General features: G+C 36.6%; 1 protein-coding gene across 6 annotated transcripts in view; it reads right to left on the bottom strand.

The window, feature by feature from the left end:
* The window catches only part of LOC127388112 (uncharacterized), a 229,116-nt gene that overhangs the window by 34,925 nt on the left and 171,364 nt on the right, over positions 1-22,827 (bottom strand). Inside the window, exons 1-2 of one of the 6 annotated variants that reach the window (XR_007890315.1) lie at positions 4,392-4,999; positions 2,545-2,611 (exon numbers count right to left, since the gene is read on the bottom strand). The exons of 2 other annotated variants lie outside the window; for them this stretch is intronic. Coding sequence is in view for 2 of the 4 variants with exons in the window: in XM_051627193.1 (XP_051483153.1) it covers positions 13,297-13,359 (63 nt within the window). In the remaining 2 variants the exon portion in view is untranslated. Of the gene's footprint in view, positions 1-2,271; positions 2,612-4,391; positions 5,000-12,740; positions 13,360-22,827 lie in introns of those variants that run through there. 3 more of the 6 variants (XR_007890312.1, XM_051627216.1, XM_051627193.1) reach the window with 3 other exon arrangements.

Genomic DNA, 22,827 nt, shown 5'->3' with positions numbered 1-22,827 from the left:
CATTTTCTTAGATTTTTCTACTGCAAAGGTAGATTTTCTGTTCTATCCTGTTTACATATGTATAAACTTACATAGATGTGTGCTGTACATGTATATCTATACATACATATTTGATTGGAATGATGCAAGTCCAACTACATTTCTGAAAGGACCACTTGGTCTTATTCTACAATAAAAATAAAATACCAATATTTTCTTGGGTTTGCTACATTTTTTAATGTAATGGTATATTTAATAAAGCCAGAAAATGGCTAAACCTATGGGAATGGGAAACCCTAAAATTTGCTCATATCTCTTTGAAAATTTTAGTAAGATATTAAGCCTAAGGTGCTTAAAGCAACCAATGAAAGAACAAATCACTTAAATACGTTAGAAGATAACGTAATGGATAAGAGAAACATTCAAAAAAAGATTTATAAATTTGTACAGTCACTTGGGCTTGTTGCAAAATACCATTGCAGTGCGTGCTACATCAACTTTTGCCAGATCACCATACTGACACAGACCCATAGAAGCGAGCTTGTGCAGTACGTTTCAACACAAGATCGGATCTACGGGTTTATGCCAATTGGCATTGCTGATTTGCATTTTCCTTGTAAAGTGAGACGCAAAAGACTTTAAACAAACACACATACGAAGCAGTGTAAGAACGAGTACTTAAGAGTAAAAATATCACCATCTATTGCAAAGAAGGCTGCTTCAAACTTAACTGCAGAGATGATGGATGCACCAAAGAAGCCAAAGACTTGTAAGTTATTTGTTTTTTGAAAAAGGAAGAAAAAGCATGTTTTTTACAGAGTCACGGCACAATACTGTTTTGTCTTCGGCAGGAATTAACATCATTTTGCAAAGACTTTGCCTAACGGATGAACCCTGAACTCTCAACCACTTGCATCTGACTATACTATGCATATAGCAGGCAAGACTGGAATCCATAATTGGGCATGACATAGAAGTGAATACAGGTTTGTTTTTTGTGTCTGAGGTCATATCACATACTACAACCCAAAATAAAAATCCCCTCACCAGAGCTGAGGAGCAATGAGGCACACTGGCGTGCAGCTCATACACAACATCATAAAGATTGCTTAGCTCTTTCTTCGTATTACAGAACATCCAGTACTGCCTGACAATAACTTTTTTATTAAATGACTCCTGTTAATCAAAGCAAAGAAGTTAATTTGTGCATTTTATTTGCTAATCCTCTTATCAATGTTATTCCCTAATAACAAGAATGCAAGTAGAAACTCAGTCTTCCAAAACTTCAGTGTTAACTCCTACAACAAATACTTCTTGTGACTGGCAAGCAGTATGATACAAATTATCATGCACTGGACACAGATTGTCCTACACAACAGACTGAAAACAGGTCCTTCGAGGAAATAACCAGTAATTCAGAAAGGTGAGACACAGATAATGTTTGATAACTTACGTATTCTAAAATGATGTATTGATAAATACCGCATCTTTAACCATAGTATCTGACACATCAGAATAACTTGTAACAATATAGCTACAAATACATTTGTAAAATGTAGACATAAGAAGGAGGACTAATTTTTAATCCAGGTGCTATAGAATGGCCTTTAGGGGGTTACTGAAATCTGTATCTGAGTGAGAATTTAATGCCTGACTTCCACTAGTACCCACTGAAGGCCTGATTCTGCCATTATTAGTCAGGAAAAACTCCTTTCAAGAGAATGAGTGCTGCCAGTAACTAAGTTTTCGAATCAGGGCAATGCTTCATTTTATTGCAGACTGCAACATGTATTTTCAGTTCAGTAATGACAACTGAGCATTAGTAAATGACCTTTTGTTATTTTCTTTTTTAATTTAGTGGATTAAATCTTACACATTCGAGCATACCCTTTTCTATTATAAAATAATGGTAATTTATTTTCTAGAACACTATTTCAATCTGCTTTCACTACATATACATTTCAGCATTCAGAAGGAATGATTTTTTAAAATTGTTTTCTGCCGACACTGAGGAGATAGAATGTATAAGACAAGCACTCGAACTAGAATAGTTATCCTAGTACCAGAAATAAGTATGCAGACTGCATATATAATTTATGGAATGGTTCTAATAAGTGCTATATATCTGGGTTTATTTTTCTTTTTATTTTTCTTTTTATTTCTTTTGGGTTTTTTTGTAAAAAGAAGAGATATTCCACATTTAAAAAATAATTGGTCACTGCATTATAGTTATATACTAGAAGATATATATATATGTACTATAAATTTCCTAGTAATATAAATATACAATTATTTACCTGTTCTATATTTACTAGGCAGAACAAAAGAACAAATTATCTATTGATCTTTCATTTCATTCTAAAGGCTCATGGAAACATACAGCATAAAGGCTACACTGCAATAGTCCCAGTAGAGAGTAATCAGAACAAAAGTTTAATATATATTTGTGCAATGACATTTGTAGGCTCTATTAGGGAAATAAATAATTTTAAACCTAACTTGCTTCATGTTATTGCCATTAACTTTATATTTTAACTAAAAAAATATTTAAAATCACTGTATTACCTTCGCTGAATTCTGGTACAATTAACTTCTTCAGTTTTCTTTTACATTTTAATTTTTTTTCCTTTCACTAAAATAAACAAACAAAAAAAAAAGAGTGAGAGGAAGATTTTGAAATGTCTGTTTTATGTAAAGTGTTTTCAGAACAATACGAAACATAGACAAAACTATGCTTTTAAGATATAAACCCGACACACTACGGACGCCCCTCTCAGGGCCATGGGAATACAGCGCTGTGAACACACATACTTTGGCAAATGAACTATTTTGTTTAGTATTTCCTAGTCTTTTTTCACCCCATGAATATTTTATTGGTATTAGGAATGCCAGAAGGCAATGAACACACGTAACAAAAACAAATAACTTTTATCAAATAGTGCATATGTTGAAGTAATTCAGTACGGAACTTCATAAAGATATCGGGATAAACAAAATGGCTTAAATTAAGAAATGTTTGCAAAACTTTATAGAAAAAAAAAAAACAAACCACGGTTATTACTGTGATCAAATATAGAAATTTAAAAAGTTATTTTCAGCTAATGCAAGCCTTGGTTTCTCAACAGACTTAGGTACTAATGACATATCTAATTATTCTCAGAAAACTGTTGGGGAGGGCCATTTCACCATAAGCGGAAGAAACACTTTCTAGTACAAAATGGGTGAATGGAAGTATATGTGTTATATATATAAGGTGTCCATTCAACAATTTCCCAGAATTCATTGCAGAACAACAAAAATATAAGGTAGTAAAATTATCTTACAATCTTAGAAGCTACTGTCTAATCAGTAAAAAAAAGTGAATCACACATTAAAACAATTCTATTTTGTAAAGTCATAAAATATTTATAAAGTTTTTTATTAGACAAACACCTCTATCATGAGCATTTTGAGAAAAATACCTGATGAAAAATACACCATAAATTTCAAAGTGATGTCTAGCTGAGGACATTTGTATTTTTAAAATAAATCTTAAAAACTATGAAAATATTAAAAATAAAATAAAAAATACAGAAACCAGCAATTTGGCTGAGCTTTTCAAAATCTGAGAGTCAGAATGAATTTTGTTACTCACTCTTCTAATTGCCTAGTAGTACATTACAACAGACCAACAAATGCTTTAAGAAAAAGGCTCTACTGAAGCAACATATGCTCAAAACTTTAATTCTGCATGCACTTATCACAAACACTCTAAACAGATATTTTAAATAATGTTTTCAGCTATTCCTGGGCAAGTGCTGCTTTACCGGACATCTTATCATAGTTACTGTTACTATATGCAAACCAGGCTTACTTCATGATTGTCCCAATAATGTGGCTTTTATTCCAGTGCTTCTTACACTGATTTCTTTGTAATGGATTTAAATGCAAATTGCAAGAAACTCGTATATTAACTCATCAATAACTTCAATATACTGGCTACAGGAGCAAACCTTTCCTACAGTTTAGTATTTTTTTTTCCTCTTCCCTTCTTTAGAAACCGAAAGCATGAGTCACACTATAAAAAAAGAATTTACTTTCCTTAGCAACCAAATCTAAATACCCACAACTTTCTCAGAGATAACCGAAGCTTAAACTGAATTAATATAACATTACGGTTTTTGCATAACTCTAGTGCTTAGCTAAGACAAAATGTGCCTAACCACTTACTTGTACAGACCCTCGATTTTTTTGTTTACTTTCTATTTTTAGCAGTATTAGATCAAACACACCCCAAAAAAGTTAGTTTTAATAGTGTGAACAACTGACTACAATAAAACTAATACACAAGGACTCAATTTCAAAACAACATGTTTTAAACGGCTTAAAAAGAAAAGAAAAAAAAAGAGGAAAAAAAGAAAAAGAAGCTATACCTGATATGAAAGGTACGTTTTCACCCAGTGCCAAACACTGCTATATAAGCAATAATGAAAAAAATAAACAACCAAAAATTAATTCCTTTTTTTTTTTTTTACTAAAATTATCAATCTCCTAGGGTCATTTTTGTTACACCGTTTTAAAAAGCTCTAATACATCCTCTTGTCTCTGTAGTGAATCATGCCAGATTTTTTTTTTTTTTTTAAGCAGGAGAGTAATATTTTTTTTTTTTCCCCCTGCACTCTTGTATGTAGGACAAACTCAGATTTGTTTCTTCTTCTTAGGGCTCCTGTTCTTTCTCGGAAGAAGACCAGGATGCCTGTCTTCTCTCTCTCTCTCGCTCTTCTCGGAATTCCAGGCACAAAGCACTGCGCAAAAGCTGCACCAATCCTTGCCGTAACTGCCTGCACAGGACTAGAGGTGGGGAGAGACCAGAAAATTCACCTCGCCCCTGTGCCGATTTTATAAATGGGGATTGTACAAATCTGCCGGAGCAAAGGGGTGAGAAGGCAGGGTGCCAGTTTGCTACACTATGCTGCAATGATCTCATGTTCAATGCTGTCACCCCGTTTGCCCAGTTCAAATGCCTGTTCACTAAACAGGAGAGAGGAAAAAAAAAAAAAAAGCCAACACCAGCAAAATAAAAACCAACTTTTATCCTTCAGACACTCAGGAGGGCTGCTCTAACTACAGATCAGCAATACAAAAATAAAACATGTAGTTTAAAAACGCAGTTTTGAAGTATAAATATTCTGCTTATATTTTCTTTCTTTTTTTCTATTTGGAGATAAGAAGCAGAATTTATCAGGCGTGAAAGGGACAGCCTCCTGGTGGTGTGCCAAAAAAGCCAGAATAAAGGCAAAGTTGTGCTTCAAAGCTCAATCGCTTGCTGAGTCTGGCTAAAGTCAAGTATTAAGATCCACCATTTTCTGAGCCATGTAAGAAAAGAGGAAAAAAGTCAGAACGGGCGCTGCTTTCCAAGTCTCCGTTGGCACCATCACAAAATCTCAGCCGTAAGGTCACATGATGCTCTGCCAAATGTGGAGTGCATTCCCATAAACCATTCTGCTGATACTGCGAAGGCAGCTATTGTCTAGTTTATACCCAAAGTTCAGCCCACTCTTCATTGAATTAGCTGAAAAACGCATCACCTTTGGGGGTTGGGAGCCATGGAAACGTCTACCTGGCAGGCTGCCCACTTTTTCTGCCCATCAACCAGAGATGGAATTGTGCTGCCTAATGTAATGATGACTAGGAATGTGAAGAGTCGTCCAAAGTGAATCTGATTCTTGCAAAGCCTGCTTCATTTGCACAGCAACTCTGGCTTCTTGTCGTTAAAAAGGGGAGGAGGGGAGGAAAAAACAAAAAAAAAGAAAAAAAGAAAAAAGAAGCACCTTTCTCCTAAATGTAGCAATTAAAGGTCTAGTAAACATGCCTAGCCTGCAACTTTCCTTCATAACACACTGAAATGGTTCTCAAAATAAAGCACTTGGTATAACACAAGGTTTCTGATTTAAAGCAGCATGTACTTTTCCCCAAGTTAAGGTGCATCTCCTGAACATTTTTGCTCCCTAAGGGAAAAAAAGAGTACACATCTCTTCTTTTTACCTGTCTTTATTAACTCTTCATTTTATCTAGCACAAATTATACGTGTGTGGCAACACCCACTAGTAACAGAGGGGATGCAATATTGCTACAATCTCCCTCCAAGCAGTCTACTGAGAAAGCTGGTTGTGTTTCCAGCAGCACAAAACCCTTCATTTGAGCCCTCTTATCGTCACCAGTGATTAGGACAGTGAGTCTGCAAGTTTGCAAGCCGGCACATTTGAGACCAGTCAGCATCCTCCCTTCTTCAAAATGCCTTTAATCTGGATATCATGAAAAGAGATGCAATCAGGCAGAATTTATAATAGATGTAAGTTAATAAATAGATGAAACATAGATGTAACTCTTCTGCTACAGAACTGAAATTTTGATTTTGTCCATCCATTGTTCTAAAGTAAAATGTCACATAAAATGTCACTCCCAAATAAAAATACCACGTAACACACAAAGCAATAAACATATGCTCTCCCAGCACCTAAAAACCTTATACAAAAGAACTTATCTTGGAGCTCAGCATTGTGAACAATTGAACAAAAATTCACTCACTTTTTCTACATCATGAAGTTTAATAGCTACTGCCAGAGAGATGTTAAAAGTGTGGTAATTTCTCTGATAGTCCCATTAATAAAAACAGAGCCATGGGTGTAGCCTCTCTACCTATTAGCATCTGTACAAATGCTCCTGTGAAGAGGAGGTTGCACGCTGAGGAGCTTACAGCTGTAAACTGGTAAGGAAGGGCAAACAAAGTGGGAGACAACAAGTTAGAAACCACAGCGGGAGGACAGGAAAAAAAAATTCCAGGGACACTGCAGGCAGCAACTCTCCAGCTCAGCTACTTTCATGTTTTGTTTCACAGTTCATTCCAGTTTCACTTTATTTACCTGGAGGAAATTAAAGGTTCGTGACTGTGTGAGAATGGGGCTTTAAAGTGGAGGAAGATGGTTACAACAGCAGCACAACCCTTGGAAGGAGGTCCCAGGGCTGTCCACCAGCTGAAGTACTGTGGGGGCTGGCTGCACCCCCACCTGGGACTCAGACCATGCAGGTGGCAGGCTGGTGGCATGGGGCAGCCCCTCCCTGCTCCAGGCCCACCCCAGAGGATTACACTCTCGTTTTGGGGAGGGCAGGCATGGCTGGGAGGAGTGAGCTCAGGGCAGCATCTCTGGATTAGGAAGGCTGATGCTGGTAGGGCTGAGAGGACCAGGAGAAGGAGCAGCCACCATAGAGCAGCTGTGGTGAGGAACCAGAAGGAGATGCTGGGTACAACATCAGGGGACAGAAGCAACCCTGCTTTGCCTGCTGAGCCAGGGCTCCTGGGATTGGCCCCTCTTTGGTCAATTGATAGGACCTGTATGGCAGAAAAGAAATATGCAATGGCCCCAGAAAATCAGTTCGTAGCTTAGTTCCTTTCATTTCCAGATTTGGAACTTTTTAGGGCCAGCAGCCAGAGGAAAGCCCTCTGGTGAAGTGTCATGGTGCAAGCTCTCTCAAATGCTGTTCCGGAGTGAAATGCCATGTGCATGGCTTTAAATCCAGAGACACTGTTCTTTTCCCTGTGAGCTAAAGATGGCTGCCTATATGCTACCAGTAAGTGGAAATGCTGCTTGTCACTCCACCTACTTGCCACAATAGTCCCATGGCTTGGACCACAGGGATAGCACTGACTTCCAGGCATCCCAAGAAAACTCTGTGTGTCATTATGCCTCAACCATAAAAATGACACATGGGTGGATTTTCCCACAAAGATCTTCGAGATTATTTAACACTAATTTCTTTCCTCCAGGCTCACAAAACTCAGAAAGCCAACTCAGATGTTTTTAATTACCAATTATGTAGAAACAGAAACTTGAGATGCCATTTTTATAATTTTAGTAGTTTTCTTACTGATTTGAGCTAACAGCTCAAAACAGTTATTTGACTTTTTTTTTTTCTTAATTTGCTTTTTTAACATGGAACGTGAGACAAGTTTAGTTCATTCCACCTTATATTTTACCATTAACATGTTTAGACAGCAATACAGTGATGTCTTCAAAGGAACCACTCAAAAGGGTGCAACCTACAAACCCAGGTGAATTTTGAACCATGGTGAAAATAATGGCTTCATTAGAATTTAGTAGAATTCTCCAACTAAACAACAATTAATATCTTGTTCAAAATTACTACTATTATTATTAGTGATGGCATGTGAAAAAGACAAGGGAACAGCCTGAATTTCAAATCTCAGAAGGATGTTTGCCCCTAATTACAAATAATAGGCAGCCTGAGCTGGGTAAATCTGAGAAGCAGCTTTTGAGGGACAACAGACACAGAATTCTACACAGTCATTTTTATTTCCCTGTGTGGAAAACCACTTCAACATGTGGCTAGCCCTCAATAATGAGTATTCACTTCACTAATATTCAAGAAGGATGTTAAAAAGCTGTGAAAGAAATCACTTGCATATGTACCCGGCAACAATTAGAGATGTAGATGAATCTCAGAATGCTTTGCTGATTAATTAATGCAAGGATGACACAAAAAGAACCAAAAAGACCTATCTGTGGGAGTGCCTGGCCCGACTCACCCCCAGCTGGAGAAGGCAGGGAGGGTAGGTGAACAGGCAAACCTCTTCACTGTAGAAGAGGGCACCAATCCTTCCTCCACCCAGGATGGAGGAAGGAGAAGGCAAAGAGGACAGGAAACCAGGGGTGGGATGAGGGTTTCTGTTTACAGCTGAATATGGTTGCTGCATCGGTAATCAGCTCCCACAGGACAACCAGCACCCCAATCTTCTTAGCTTAACAGGCCATTTGCAGACTAATGGGCAAGGGAAATCAGAGCCTTCCCTTTCAACCTGCAGATGAAAAAGTTGAGAGACAATGGGAAAGAGCCACACCAATGCTCTCAGAGTAAAGAGAGGGGTGATGTGATAGAGAGCAGCCCTGCAGAAAAGGGACTTGGGGGTACTGGTGAATAAAAAGTTGGACATAAGAAAACAATGTGCACTTGCAGCTCAGAAGACCAAACACATCCTGGGCTGCACCAAAAGAACTGTGGCCAGCAAGCCAAGGGAGGTGATTCTGCCCCTCTGTTCTGTTCTTGTGAGACCCCACCTGGAATACTGTGTCTAGTTCTGGAGCCCTCAACACAACAGGGGCATGAAGCTGTTAGAACGAGTCCAGAGAAGGGCCAAAAAAAATTATCAGAGGGCTGGAGCACCTCTCCTACAAAGACAGGCTGAAAGGGTTGGGGTTGTTCAGCCTGGAGAAGAGAAGACTCCAGGGAGACGTTATAGCAGCCTTCTAGTATCTGAAGGTGGACTACAGGAAAGCCATAGAGGGACTGTTTACAAGGGCATGTAACAATAGGATGAGGGGCAATAGTATTAAAGTAGAGCAGGGTAGATTTAGATTGGATATTAGGAAGAAATTCCTAATTTGACACACTAGTGTCACACTAACAACAGGTTACCCAGAAAGGTGGTGGTAGCCTCATCCCTACTAGAGACATTCAAGGTCAGGCTTGACGAGGCTCTAAATGACCTGATGTAGTTTAAAAGGGCCCTGTGCACTGCAGAGGGGCTGGACTAGATGACCTTTAAAGGTTCTAAGATACCTTGATCACATTCCTGGTCATTAGAGTAGGAGGACAGTAAACACAGAAAATTAACTAGCAAAGAAAGCAAACAACAAATAATTCCTTATATGTCATCTACTTGGGATAAATAAAGCAGTATCAACTTCTTTCCCTAAGACCTCTTCAAGACAAGGACAAATATACCCAGAATTGAAGGCACAAATTGTTTTATTTATTCCTGATGTAGCAGTTTTTAGTGCCTAGATATCCTCCAGTGCAACTCTCATATCCCAAAGCTCCCCATCAAAAAATGCTGCAATTCTGAGTTGAGTTGCACAATTGAGGTGTAGGGAATAACTTCACAACAGCAATCCAAGCTTCAGAATGAAAAATTCTCATAGGTTTGGGATGACACAAACATAACTCAGGGGAAAGTGCAGATGGCTTCTTGCTCCCCACTGTCCAGCAGGTTGTGTAGCAAGGGTTCCCCAGGGCCACTTATTTTTCCTAGGACTCATTCTTGACCTGAATATAAACTCAATAAAAAAGGAGTGCAAGGGCATTCTCCATACTACCAATTTCTCAATCAGCCCCAAACAATTTTTATGTTTTTACTGTATACCTTTCCCATATGACTTTCTATGAAATCTGGCTGCTCAGAAATCAAAATTTTATGCAATGTTATTTAAGAGAAGCATTTGCTAAGTTGCCTTGAGCCAAAAGTAGGCTTCAGTAGAATACACAGTAGATGTCACCTACCCCCTTGCTGCTATAACTGTCTAGAGTCTCACACCTCAATATGGCACAATTCACTGCTAAAGGGCAAAGAGAGAAAATAAGTATTTTTTAATTGTTCTTAATTATTTCAGGAAGAAAGTTACATATATCTTTATGTCCTTATATTGCTACAAATCTGGACAGCACTTCCCTTAACATCAAAATGTTTTCCAGACATGCATATAGGTACTCATATTCAAACACAACCCACACATTTTGATAATCTAATTACAAAAACATGGGGCCTGTGCTGGGTTACATTCATAGCAGGTTGAGTTCTGCTGGCTAAAAAACAACTGGTCAGGTCATAACTCTTAATCTGAAAAGAAAGAACATGTGCTTTATAGCCAAATGTAAAGTGTGCTTTTGATTCAGCAGACTAAAGGATCAATTCATTATGAAGCAAAATGTATGAAAACTATGTAGGAAACCATTTTCTACATCCCACTTTTCAATTTCCCTACTGTCAATGTTTGAGTCTGCAAAATAATCTCACTCTGAACAGCAAAAACCTTCAAATCTAGATTTTTAAAGTATTTTATATTGGAAGCATTAACATTTTGTACATTAAATGTTTTAAATATTCATTCTAGATGTTGAAATTTTCAAATTTTTTTGTTTGAATTCTCATAACCTTGTGAATAAAACGTACACTTCAAAATAATCAACATCCTCAGATAACCTAAACAACATAGAGTCGGAGGCAGAGGAGATCAAAGGGATAGAGCCTTCTCGGAAGATTGAGCAGGCTATGAGTGATCAAAGGCAGGGGAGAGAGGACTCTGGATCTTAACTCCTGCTTCCACCATACATGTATAATTTACAGATTATTGAATTGTGGGGAGGGGAACTATTTATATTTAAAATATAGATTATAGGCCTGAGAAGTTATTTAAAACACAAATATGAACTCTGTTGAAAATGTCTAGGCAGGATCTTTCACAATGCACTTTTTCAATATTTTGTTCTAAAATGAAGTGATGCTAATGCAAGCAGGTTTGGTTTTGTTTTTTTTTTTTTTCAATGAATTGGAATTTTCTGATTAAATCAAACTTAACCAAAAGGCTGGTTGCTGTCCTCACACAAGAGATATTGTGCGGTTTGAACAAGATAACTCACAGGAATAATGGAAAACTCATGTTCTGAGTAAAGTACTACTATTTATATCAGTTTGCTTTTCAGAAGATTTAGAGCATACGTGAATAAAAATCTTTATCAAATTACAGTTCCACATGATCTGTGTGAAAATCACATTGTGCAATCACATAAGAGCTTTTCTTTAGTTTTTGTCCTACACATTTTGGTAATAATCCTGTGTACAACCAGTCCTCCTTCCATGTGGCTTTTCACAGCTTACCAACACAGGGCACTCAACTCAGCATAGAGATGAACTTTCACACAATTGTTTGAGTCACTTAGCTACTAGATCCTTGGTTACTCGGTAATTATAAATTTTTATCCAAATTAACATTTGCAATTATAATTTTCCTAAGAAAGAAAGAATTATTACCACAAAGTTTTTATTTGGCAAATTAATTAAGAGCATGTTCTTAGAAAATCCTGGAGAGCTATGTACAAAATAAATACCAAACATTTTGCATACATATTCAGTAACTGTATTCAGCAATGCACCGACTTAATAATGAAGCATGAATTCATATGATTTGTGACTTGACAGCTCGTTGGATCCCATGATATTACATGTCTGCAGCCCCAGTGAATATATCTATCACTGTGAATTTTATTTTAACATCAAGTTGCTTCTTGATGGGGAGACAGCAGTTGCACCACAATCAGTATTACCACTGTGTGGCTGAAAACACACTTGAGCTTAAGAGATGGCTCTAGTTTAAACTTGACAGCCAAAGCTGCAGAGTTAGACAAAGGGTGAATACTATAAATCAGCACAGAATGATTGTTGGAGAACCTGACATATGCTGAACCATTATACAAAAGCAGATAGCATAGTCTGTCAGTTACTGGTTTTAAATTTTCAATACTAAATGCCTGAACAGCACAAAGGAGATTTCAGCGGACCAAAGAGGGTCATGTACCTAGAAGGCATTTTTATCTTTCCTACTAATAGGCAGAGACCTTTATTTCAAATTGTGACAAGGTGCAAGGTCCTGAAAATGGGTTGGGGCAATCCCAAGCACAAGTACAAGTTGGGCAGAGAATGGATTGAAAACTGCCCTGAGATGAAGGACTTGGGGGTGTTGGTTGATGTGAAATTCAGTATGAGCCAGCAATGTGTGTTTGCAGCCCAGAAAGCTACACATTATGAAGAAATTCTTTTCTATAGGGGTGGTGAGACACTGGAACATGTTGCCCAAGGAAGATGTGGATGCCCCATCCCTGGAAGTGTTTAAAGACAGGTTGGATGGGATTTTGAGCAACCTGGTCCAGTGGTAGGTGTCCTTGCCCATGGCAGGGGGGTTGGAACTAGGTGATCTTTGAGGTCTCTTTCAACCGAAACCATTCTATGATTCTATGATTCTATGACAAGAGTACTTCAGTCCTGTTTCAACATCCTTCTGGAATTCTGAACTACTAGTACATTTGTACATAGGCTGTATGGACTTAAGGACATTAAAGGGATTTTATTTTAAAGTTTCATAATGTCTAGTTCTTTGGGACCATAGACGAGATTTTGCCTGCTTGTTTTGTTGTTGTTGTTGTTTTTTTGTTTTTAAATACAACAACATGTCAAGCAATCTTTTAACAACAGTGATCTAATCTGAATATAATACTTTTTTACCATTATTGGGCAAATCCTGGCTTAATAACTAGAAGGCATTAATTGTTCCAGTCGCTGAGAGGCAGATTATCTACAGAAATGTGCTCAATCTAGGTGGAGAGAGCTGGCTGGTTTGCTTTCCAGAAAGACTTGATTGCTGAGGAGGGTCAGTTTATAACATTCTTGCAAGATATTCGTAGTCAGGTACATTCAAAATATAGGCAGCTTCAGGGCATGGGAAGGGATGCTTCTGAAGATACTCTCATGCCCTCTTTTTTATATTTTTCCAACTGTAACAGGAAATTAAAGGTTACTAATAATTTAATCTTCAAATACATTAGTTTCAATTTGTTAACAGATGGTTAATTCAGCAGAGCTTCAGTCGACTATGTTTGATTACATATCTGCTTCTTGAAAAGGTATTTTTCTAAAACACTATGGTAACCAATGCTTGCAAAGCATGAAACTAAGCAACCAGATTTCTGGAATGCATTTCTGGATAGCTTTTACCAAGCAGGACAGAAGCAGAATGCAACATGTAGAAAACAATCCCCTTGGTTAAAATGCAGTTAAGTTCTGCAAACAGAATCTAGTTCTGTCCACAGAGGATTAATAATAGACATGGGAATGTGAATTTAATAGAAACAAACTTCCACAAGGACTGACAATTTTCTATATGAATTTGAACAATATAGATGCACTATTATGCAACTTGTGCACAAAGCATGCAGTAACCATGTCCTTTATCCAGTATGTCCAGTGATGAACCTTTTATTTTCATGCTCTGGTAGATGAATAGATCTGCATAACCTTTCTAGGCCTTTATCATGCAAACTCTTAGAATTGTATTCACCTTTAATACAATTAATCTTCTCACTGAAATTAGGGCGACTATCCATAACAACATAGGCAAACATGCAGATCTTTGTTGAGCACAGAAGTCTTGAAAACAAAGCCACCTATAGCAAACACTGGTTTGAATTATGTAAACATAAAAACTAGCACAGTAAAACTATACATTATTGAGATCTATTGATATTATCTCAACAGTAACACAGAACACTAAGATAAACCAAAACACCCATCAATATTCCATTGTCTACTTCAGATGTTTATCTCATCCTGCTTTCTACTGGCAACTTGTAGCAATTTTGAATAAATAGTTAAATGGCTCCTCCTATATATATATGTGGGGGAATCATCTAATCCTTATCTGCCTGGCAAAAAGTTGCTTTTACCATGAATAGTGCCCACTTATTTCATGCCTACTACTCCCTCCCCATTTGTCCACTTTCATCTGTCTTCAATGGTATCAGCGATCTTTCTTGTTCAGGACATAAATGGATATTTCTATACCTATTCAACAGCCAGGGTTGCCCCAGCAATCTAAATAAATAAGCAAAAGTACTGCTTTGCTGTTAAAAGTAATGGCAATGTCCTGGAAGTGACTAATAATGAAAAAGAAAATTAGCATCGTTTTTTGTATACATTGTCAGTCATAATATAAATCTTAATCACTAAGTACTTGTAAACCAAATTAAACAATTACGTTAAATCAGTTTTCTTGGACCTTCCTGCAGAAACTGACACAAAAGGACATCAGAACTGTGGAAGTTTTTTAAATATTACTAAATGCCTTTTAGATTTAATAAAGTCCCTTAAATTGTTCTTTGATATGTTTTTACTCTACAGTTTTTTAGCATGTGTTTCATTATTTTTAGAGGCCTCTCAGCCCCCGACTGTTTTTATATTTTAAGCATCTTGGTTTTTTCCCATGTACTGAACACCTGTGTTTTTTTTTTAGTTTAGTTGCATTTGCCTCTTCTCCCTTAAATACTCACTTTGAGTATATTCTGAATGCAGGTTCTCTAGGTATCTCTCCAGCATTGCTTATTTAGAACATAAGGTCGTAGGTTGTTCAAGTACCAGCAATCCTTGTTGGGCACAGCAGCATCTACCAAATGAGGGGTTCTCTAAAACTCCTTCTGTCTTGGAAATAATCTCACAGAAGGGTTATAAGGATATTATATTTTGGAAACTTTTTTTCCTTTCCAAATCAATTATTTGGTTTATTAAAATCCAATAGTCTTAGCTTCCAAAAGTCTTTGCAGTCTCAGCCAAGACAAGTAAATGTGTTCTCTTTCACCTAACTGGATAACATTTCACCATTACTGCTCATTCCTTCTTTTTTATTTAACATTTCCACATTCAGAATTTGTCAACATTGAAGCAAGTTTTCACAGCTTTCCTATTCCTACTTCCCCCAAGTCTACCAGAAACATCATGCACTAGCAGAGAACAAAGCAACAAATGCTAATCCCACAGTTTAATGCACCACCACCAGAAAGTAAGTAGATACTGAGGATAAAAGTAGTATAATTACCTATATGGAATAAAGTGTTTTCATTGTTCATTTTTATCTTCTTTCCCAATATTGGTTTCTGTGCTTTGAGGGAACTTATTTTCCAGAAATACCCTTATGATGTACTGTTTAAATGACAGCATGTTTAACATGAATTCTCTGACTCTGTATAATCAAGTCTATTATACTGATAATACCGTACAACTTTTAGGAATATTTAGTTGCCATTCTAATACTTAATCACACAGATGCCTACTGTTTATTTGAATATAATGTTTAATTAATCTCTTCATTACTGCTAAAGTTCTGTATGAAAAAAAAGAAATAATAAAAAAATTACTTTACATGTTATCTGTATTTCATAGTTTCTCCTAGCCAAAATGTTTTATTTCGTTTAGATCCATCTGCTTTCTTCTTCTTACTCCAGTTTACCTTTTCTTGTTGGAATGTAATCTAATCTAAACACTTCCATACTTCTCGCTGTTATCTCTTCAAAATATCAAACGCACTTAATGGACAAGACTTCTATCAGTGTGTAACTTCTCATATCAGTCCCTGAAGAGTCGTACTTCCTAACTAGATTACAAACACAGAAACCTCAACAGATGTATAATAAAAAAAATTTATATTTTGCTAAATCAAGATATCAGATGATTAACATTTTATTGCAAATAATAAATTTTTAAATATAACCTTCATGTATATTTCTAGTAATTTTTTTACATAAATGCAATAATCTTACATAACTGACTTATAATTGCTTGTAAAATAATAATTTTATTTGGTTTTATTCAGACTTGTGCTTTTTCTAGTGTAGGTTTTGATTTTCACTTTTTGCTAGAGGAATGAGCAGGATCATGAGCAGTAACTTTGAAACAAATTTGGATGGAGAAACGTTATAAAATTAAGTGTTCCATAAAATACATTTTATTCAGTTTAGAGATAAAATTAAATAATTTCAAGTGTGTAAGAAGACATAAAAAAACCCAACCAAAACCAGAAACAAACAAAACAAAAACCCAAACATCTATCTATCTTCTTAACAGATTGAAGTAGGTGATTCTCCCCTTCTACTCTGTGAGGATAATTGAGGGATGGAAACACCTGTCATACAAGGAAAGACTGAGAGACCGGGGGCTGTTTAGTCTTGAGAAAAGAAGACTATGAGAGGACCTTACTAATGTGTATAAATATCTGAAGAGTGGATGTCAAGAATGGGCCACTCTCTTTTCAGTGCTGTCCTGTGATAAGACGAGGGGAAACAGCACCAAGTTGCAACACAGGAAGTTCCACCTGAACATAAGGAAAAATTTCTTTACTCTGAGGGTGATGGAGCACTGGAACAGACTGCCCGGAGAGGTTGTGGAATCTCCTTCTCTGAAGACTTTCAAGACCCATTTCTGGATCCCCCAACACAGGAAGGACAAAGAGCTGCTGGAGTGAGTCCAGAGGAAGGCCATGAAGATGATCAGAGGGTTGGAGCACCTCTCCTATGAAGGCAGGCTGACAGAGTTGGAGCTGTTCAGCCTGGAGAAGAGAAGGCTCCAGGGAGACCTTATAACAGCCTTGCAATACCTGAAGGGGCCTACAGGAAAGCTGGGGAGGGACTTTTTACAGGAGCATGTAGCAATAGGACAAGGGATAATGGCTTTATAATGGAAGCGGGTAGATTTAGGTTACACATTAGGAAGAAATTATTTTCTATGAGGGTGGTGAGACACTGGAACAGATTGCTCAGAGAAGTTGTGGCTGCCTTCTCCCTGGAAGTGTTTAAGGCCAGGTTGGATGGGGCTTTGAGCAGCCTGGTCTGGTAGGAGGTGTCCCTGCCCATGGCAGGGGTGTCATAACTAGATCATTTTTTAAAGACTCTTTTTTTTAAACAAACTCATTCTATGATTCCATGGTTAATCATTCTTAAACTGCAAATGTTAACATACATAAGTGTAATTTTGCCAATGATATTTTCATAACAATCCCATTACAACTACATGAATTACTAGTACAGGCTTATAGCAAAGCCTGTTGGTTAATTTATTAAGTCTCTGAGTAATTCTCTCTAAGTCTTCTGTCCTTCACTGACAGTAGCTTTCCTAATTTGATACCTTTTGTCAGTGTTGTGTTTATGAACTAGAATGGTTTTTACAGTATTCGTCTAAATGAATGCACATGAATTGTAGCCTAGAATTACAGTTTCTGTACCTGTGAATAGAACATGAAGAATAACACACAGTACTTGACAGTAAAACAACTCCAAACTTTGAATCTATACTTAAAAACAATGAGACTGCTGATACAAATAAATACCTTCACTGGTAAAATTTTCAAGTGGTGAAGCTGTGGTTTCAACTGTTTGGTAAAGCATGTTTAACGTATGAATCTTCATGTGACTCTCTTATCCTTTGTAGTTAGAAGATGCCCAGAGAGATAATGACTTTCCTTTTACTACTCACCAGAAAGGCAAATTATCATTCTTATTATAGTGGGAGCAGGTTTTCAAGTCTTCAGTAAGACTTGGAAAGAAAATACATAGCTGCTTCCCTATAAAGAAATCCCATAAAGAAAGCCTCTGCAGAATCTAACCAACAAGAAGAAATCAACTTGGCAAAGGCTTTCCTCAAAGAAGGTTTTTTCAGTCATTTTTTTCAAATGGGGGAAAAGAAATCACAGTACTTAAGGTCACAGGTACTATGGTATTAATGGACAGCCATGATAAAAAAAATAAAATATTGACTTTTGAATGCTATCAAGATTCACCAAGAACTGTGACTCTTTATGCACTTCGGCAATTCATCTGCTTGGTTAGTTGTCCATAACTGAAAACGTTCACAAACTAAAAGATGAACAGAAAATATGTATCTGAGTGAGACAGACAGGGGTGGAGAAAAGAAGGGTATGGCTTAGCTATTCTTGATATTTTTATAAAATGACAGTGGCTACTTTCTCTCAAAATGAAACAGCAGAATGCAAGTTTTAAAGATGCACTGCAAGTAATTATAGGTGTATGAGCTAACTTGCTGATAAAATTCCAGGGAGAAAGAAATCTACTGTTCTTATTTAACAATGCTATTAAAACAGTGGTTTAGGTGACTTATGAGATAAATATCATCACCATCAAACCCTGAGCACCTAGAATTACTAACTCGTTTCCAAAGTGAGTCACATCATCACATACATAAACATAAGTCTGAAGTGGGAGTGCAAGCCAGACTTAGTAATGAGCCATTAGGCATTTTTTTAATATAATGCTTAGGGGCAAAACATAGTAATACTGCATGCAAGAAATGGCAAAAGCCATTCAGAATCTGCCTTACAGGAAGAAATACTTATTAAAAATATGTCTTTTTGCCACAGTTTGAAATGTATCATCTGTTTTTAAAATGCTGAGCACAATATAAATGCATATTGTTCAACATTCTACCAACCAAAAAGCCTACTCACAGGGTTATGACAGCCTTATGACACCTAACCATCATAGCAAATGAAAACATGGAACAGATGATAAGGTGGGAAGAAGTACTTGATATTCAAGGGAAAATATTAATGGATGTGTCTAAAATGTAACTACCTTTTAATGTGTCATGCTTGGGAATATTTGCATAATATTATCCTTTAAATTGCAATGTGTACATATTAATATTACAGTGTCACTCCAATAAATCTGGCATCTGTACATTCAAGGGGCCTAGCCTAGCACACTTGCATCTTTCTGTCACAGACATTTGGAGTTTCAGATAAGGAAGTGGCTCAAAAGTAAGACAACCCAGACAGATGTGAAGAAACACCAGTTTGTGGAGAAAAAGAGAAAGCCCCCAAACAAGTCATGTCATAGAAAACAATGTCCTGCAACATAAAGAAAAGTTCCAACACACCTTTCGTGCTTCCCCACATACATTGTTTAGGTATTCTTCCCTGGATAATGCCTGTTTTATAAGTATCAGAAGCCCACACACAAATATGTACATACTAAGAGTCCATGAACAACCTGCAACAGAGCTGAGAAAGAAGGGCATACAGAACAAATTAGAAATAGGACCAAGAAATGTAAAAACAAACAAAAAATCTCAGTGATGAACAACTATGAATCACAGCATATGCTTTGTACATGTCTGTATTCCTTGGTGTTATATACTTCCATTTTCTACCTGTTCCATTCTGGTTTTCTCACTTTTCCCTAAGAAGTACATAATCAGATACATGTGAAATGTTGGCTGTAATTTTTTTTCCATTTTAAAAAGATTATGATTCTTATTCAGTAGAAATAGAAAAAAAACACAAACAAACAAACAAACAAACAAAACCAAACCACAAAGCTCTATGTGTCTGGTCTCATTATGAATGTGAACAAAGTCTTTTCTATTAGGTGGTGGCATCCCGGAACTGAGTTTGATGCCCATCTGCAGTGGAAAGCAAGAATTGCACCACAGATCCTATGAGCCCAAGCTGACAAAAACATGATGTTTTTCTTATACTGCATGAGACACCCTTAAAGGCAATAACATTTGGCAACAGCTAAGGTTTCTATGATGTTTACTCTTAAAAGTATGAAGAAAACATTATGATCACTGAGTCTTAAGGAGAATAAGACATACCTATGAGTATGCATTCAAGAACCGTCATTTTCTAGCAGGCCACTGCCACATTCAGTCTTCAAAGTGATACATGGGGAACAGATTTAGACCTGTAAATATGCCATTTCCTAGCTTTCATATGCTTCACTTTGTAACATAAGTAATTTTCTTAGACCATAATTTCTTTACAGCATAGCTTCTATTCAAGAATTAGACATGCTTGCTAAAAAGCTTTTTGGTTTGTTTCATTTTAAAACCATTGTGAGTTAACAGGATAAAAAAAACTTTAGAAAATACTACTGTCTTAAAACAGAATTTAACTTCTTTAATTTATTATAGCTGCTGGTGTTTCAAGTTGGGCAGATGTAAAAAGGTTGGAAAATATTTTAACTCATTTTTAGCAATTTTTTCCTTCTCATCATTTCCACAGTTTTCTTCCTGATTATTTCCTTAGTTGCCTTCCAGTAGATCAGAAAACAAAATAGTCAATAGTGCATAAAAACTATCCCCAGAGAGGGTTAGAAAAATGAAACTATTGAGAAATCATACAACAATTGTAAAACAGCTGTTCATTTTGTCTATATATTAGGAATACTAAGCAAATAACTTCAGACATAAAAGATACAGCAATAAAAATAACTTCCTGAAGATACCAGTTCAAAATAAAAATGATACTTCTGGTATATTCAGATGAAATTTCCCTTAAATGTTCTAGAAAAAAATATTTAAAACTGAACCTTTGGACATATGATACTTTTAAATATACTGTAAAACATGAAGCAAGTTAGTATCTCATCCAGTTATTCATCTTGAGAAAATCTCAGAGCCACAATAGTTATAGTTCTGCTGTTGCAAGATGAGGCTTTTAGTTCACAGCTCCTGTAGCTTCCAACATAATAATGTCTAGAGGTATTTGTGAAAAAATATTTTAGGTGCACTATCCTAGTCTTACATGTCTGATCAATTTTAAAAAGTAACTGTGAAGCTCTACAGAATCAAATTAGTGAGATGTTTCTTCTGAAATACTCACATAGTCTGATAATTCCTTATAAAAATAAGAAAATGTCAAACGAAGAGCAAAGGCCTAAGAGGTAATTGCCTTAAATACTTGCATTAAAATTGTTTAAATTTAGAATAATAAGATATGAAATTATTTTTTCAGGCTTCCTTATCCTTGTAGTAGCAGTTGTAAGAATATTGCATACATTATGAGATTTAAGGAATTTAAAAAAAACCAACAAAAACATGGTTCTTACTTTTGATTCTTGGATATTCCTGTCTTCATAAACACTGCTGGAAATACCCAAGAATCTGAAGTTAGAATAAATCTTTGAAAACATCTTCTGTAACTATGAATGCCACAAAATTAAAGAGAGCATGAAAGGAGGAGTTTTTTCGTATGTCCTACTGCTGAAGCATTAATGAAATTAGCAAACTCTGCAAGGTGGACAGCAGAAGAAAAGAGTCACCAGGTTTACTGAGAGCCTGACACTGCAAGTGGCCTCCTGTACTGGTACAAAGATCTGTCAAAATCCATCTGGTCTGAAAACAAGGACTTTCTGGCTTATGCTTCAAGATTTGCAGTCTATATATGTATATGCTAACCACTTAGTATGCGAGCTTTCCAGAAAGAATATTAAAAATATTATAATTGGTTCGTAAGCTTGAGGCTCTATATGGCTAGCCTTTCCTAGGTCTACAGACATAGCAAAGAAAGAGATGCTGTGTCTTCCACATACATAAGAACCCAGTGTTCCCAGGCTTGGATTTAATTTCAAAATATCACGAAAATTCATATTTTCCTTTAGGAAAGACAAAGAGAATGCTTAGTGGAATGGCTACTTGAAAGGAGACAGGGTTTTGGATCCTCACTTCCACTTGGCCGGGACCACACTGCCAATCTGCTAATGAAGGCTGGATGTCCCTTCTCTAATCAGCTCTCTTGATGACTGTAGCACACACTGCTTTTATTTTTCAGAGACAGCTCCTTTCCCTACCAAAGTGAAATCTGCACAAGAAGGGTTTGATCTACCATTACTAAAGTAGTGTTTTAACTGTGTGGGCACAGCATCCGACCCAGCATGCACAAAGTGAGCGATCAAAGCGAGAGAGAACTTCTGATTATAACCTCCTGCTGGGCAAAGGCAGATACATGTGCTATCTCCCTGAAGAAAGTAATTCCAGAGTAGGAAAAACTTGGAGAGATTTGCCATCCAAGTCAACCACAGGAATTAGCATAGCTGACCACTAGCTATTAGTACATAAGAAGGGGAAATGGCAGTGAATTTAGGACTACTTCAATAAAAATATTGCAAATGAAACTTGATCAACAAATTAATGGATATTCTGGGGGCTTCCAATACTGACAGAAACTGAAGAGAAATACCCTCATGACAAACTGAAATGCCATGTCATAGTGAGATTCACAGGCATCCCTTTTACAATCACTTGTACTAATGTCCTTCATATTGTTGCACACTCAAGCTAAAAAATGAACAGTTCTTCTAAAAAATTGCTTCATTTAAGGCCTTTTTCTGAATGTACACATGCATATATTTTTGTCATAGATTAAAACAAAGGGCCCAGAAAAGCAATTATTTGCTGTTGAGCATTATGAGAAATTAAATTAAATTATTTTAAACAGTGAAAACTATTAGCACATTAATGAAATTGTGCTATTTTAATAACAATACTGCCTTTTAAAAGATATTTTGGACTCACACAGGGATACATGGAATTCAGAGTACGGATGCATGCAAACCCCAACACTTAATCAAGAATCTGCTTTTGTTTTTTTTTCTGGTTGTTAATAATTCAGAGGCAAACTA

Source organism: Apus apus, chromosome 1 (assembly GCF_020740795.1).
Source record: "Apus apus isolate bApuApu2 chromosome 1, bApuApu2.pri.cur, whole genome shotgun sequence".
NCBI lineage: Eukaryota > Metazoa > Chordata > Aves > Apodiformes > Apodidae > Apus > Apus apus.
The sequence above is the reverse complement of the archived record's forward strand: the minus strand, read 5'-3'. Positions and strand labels throughout refer to the sequence as shown.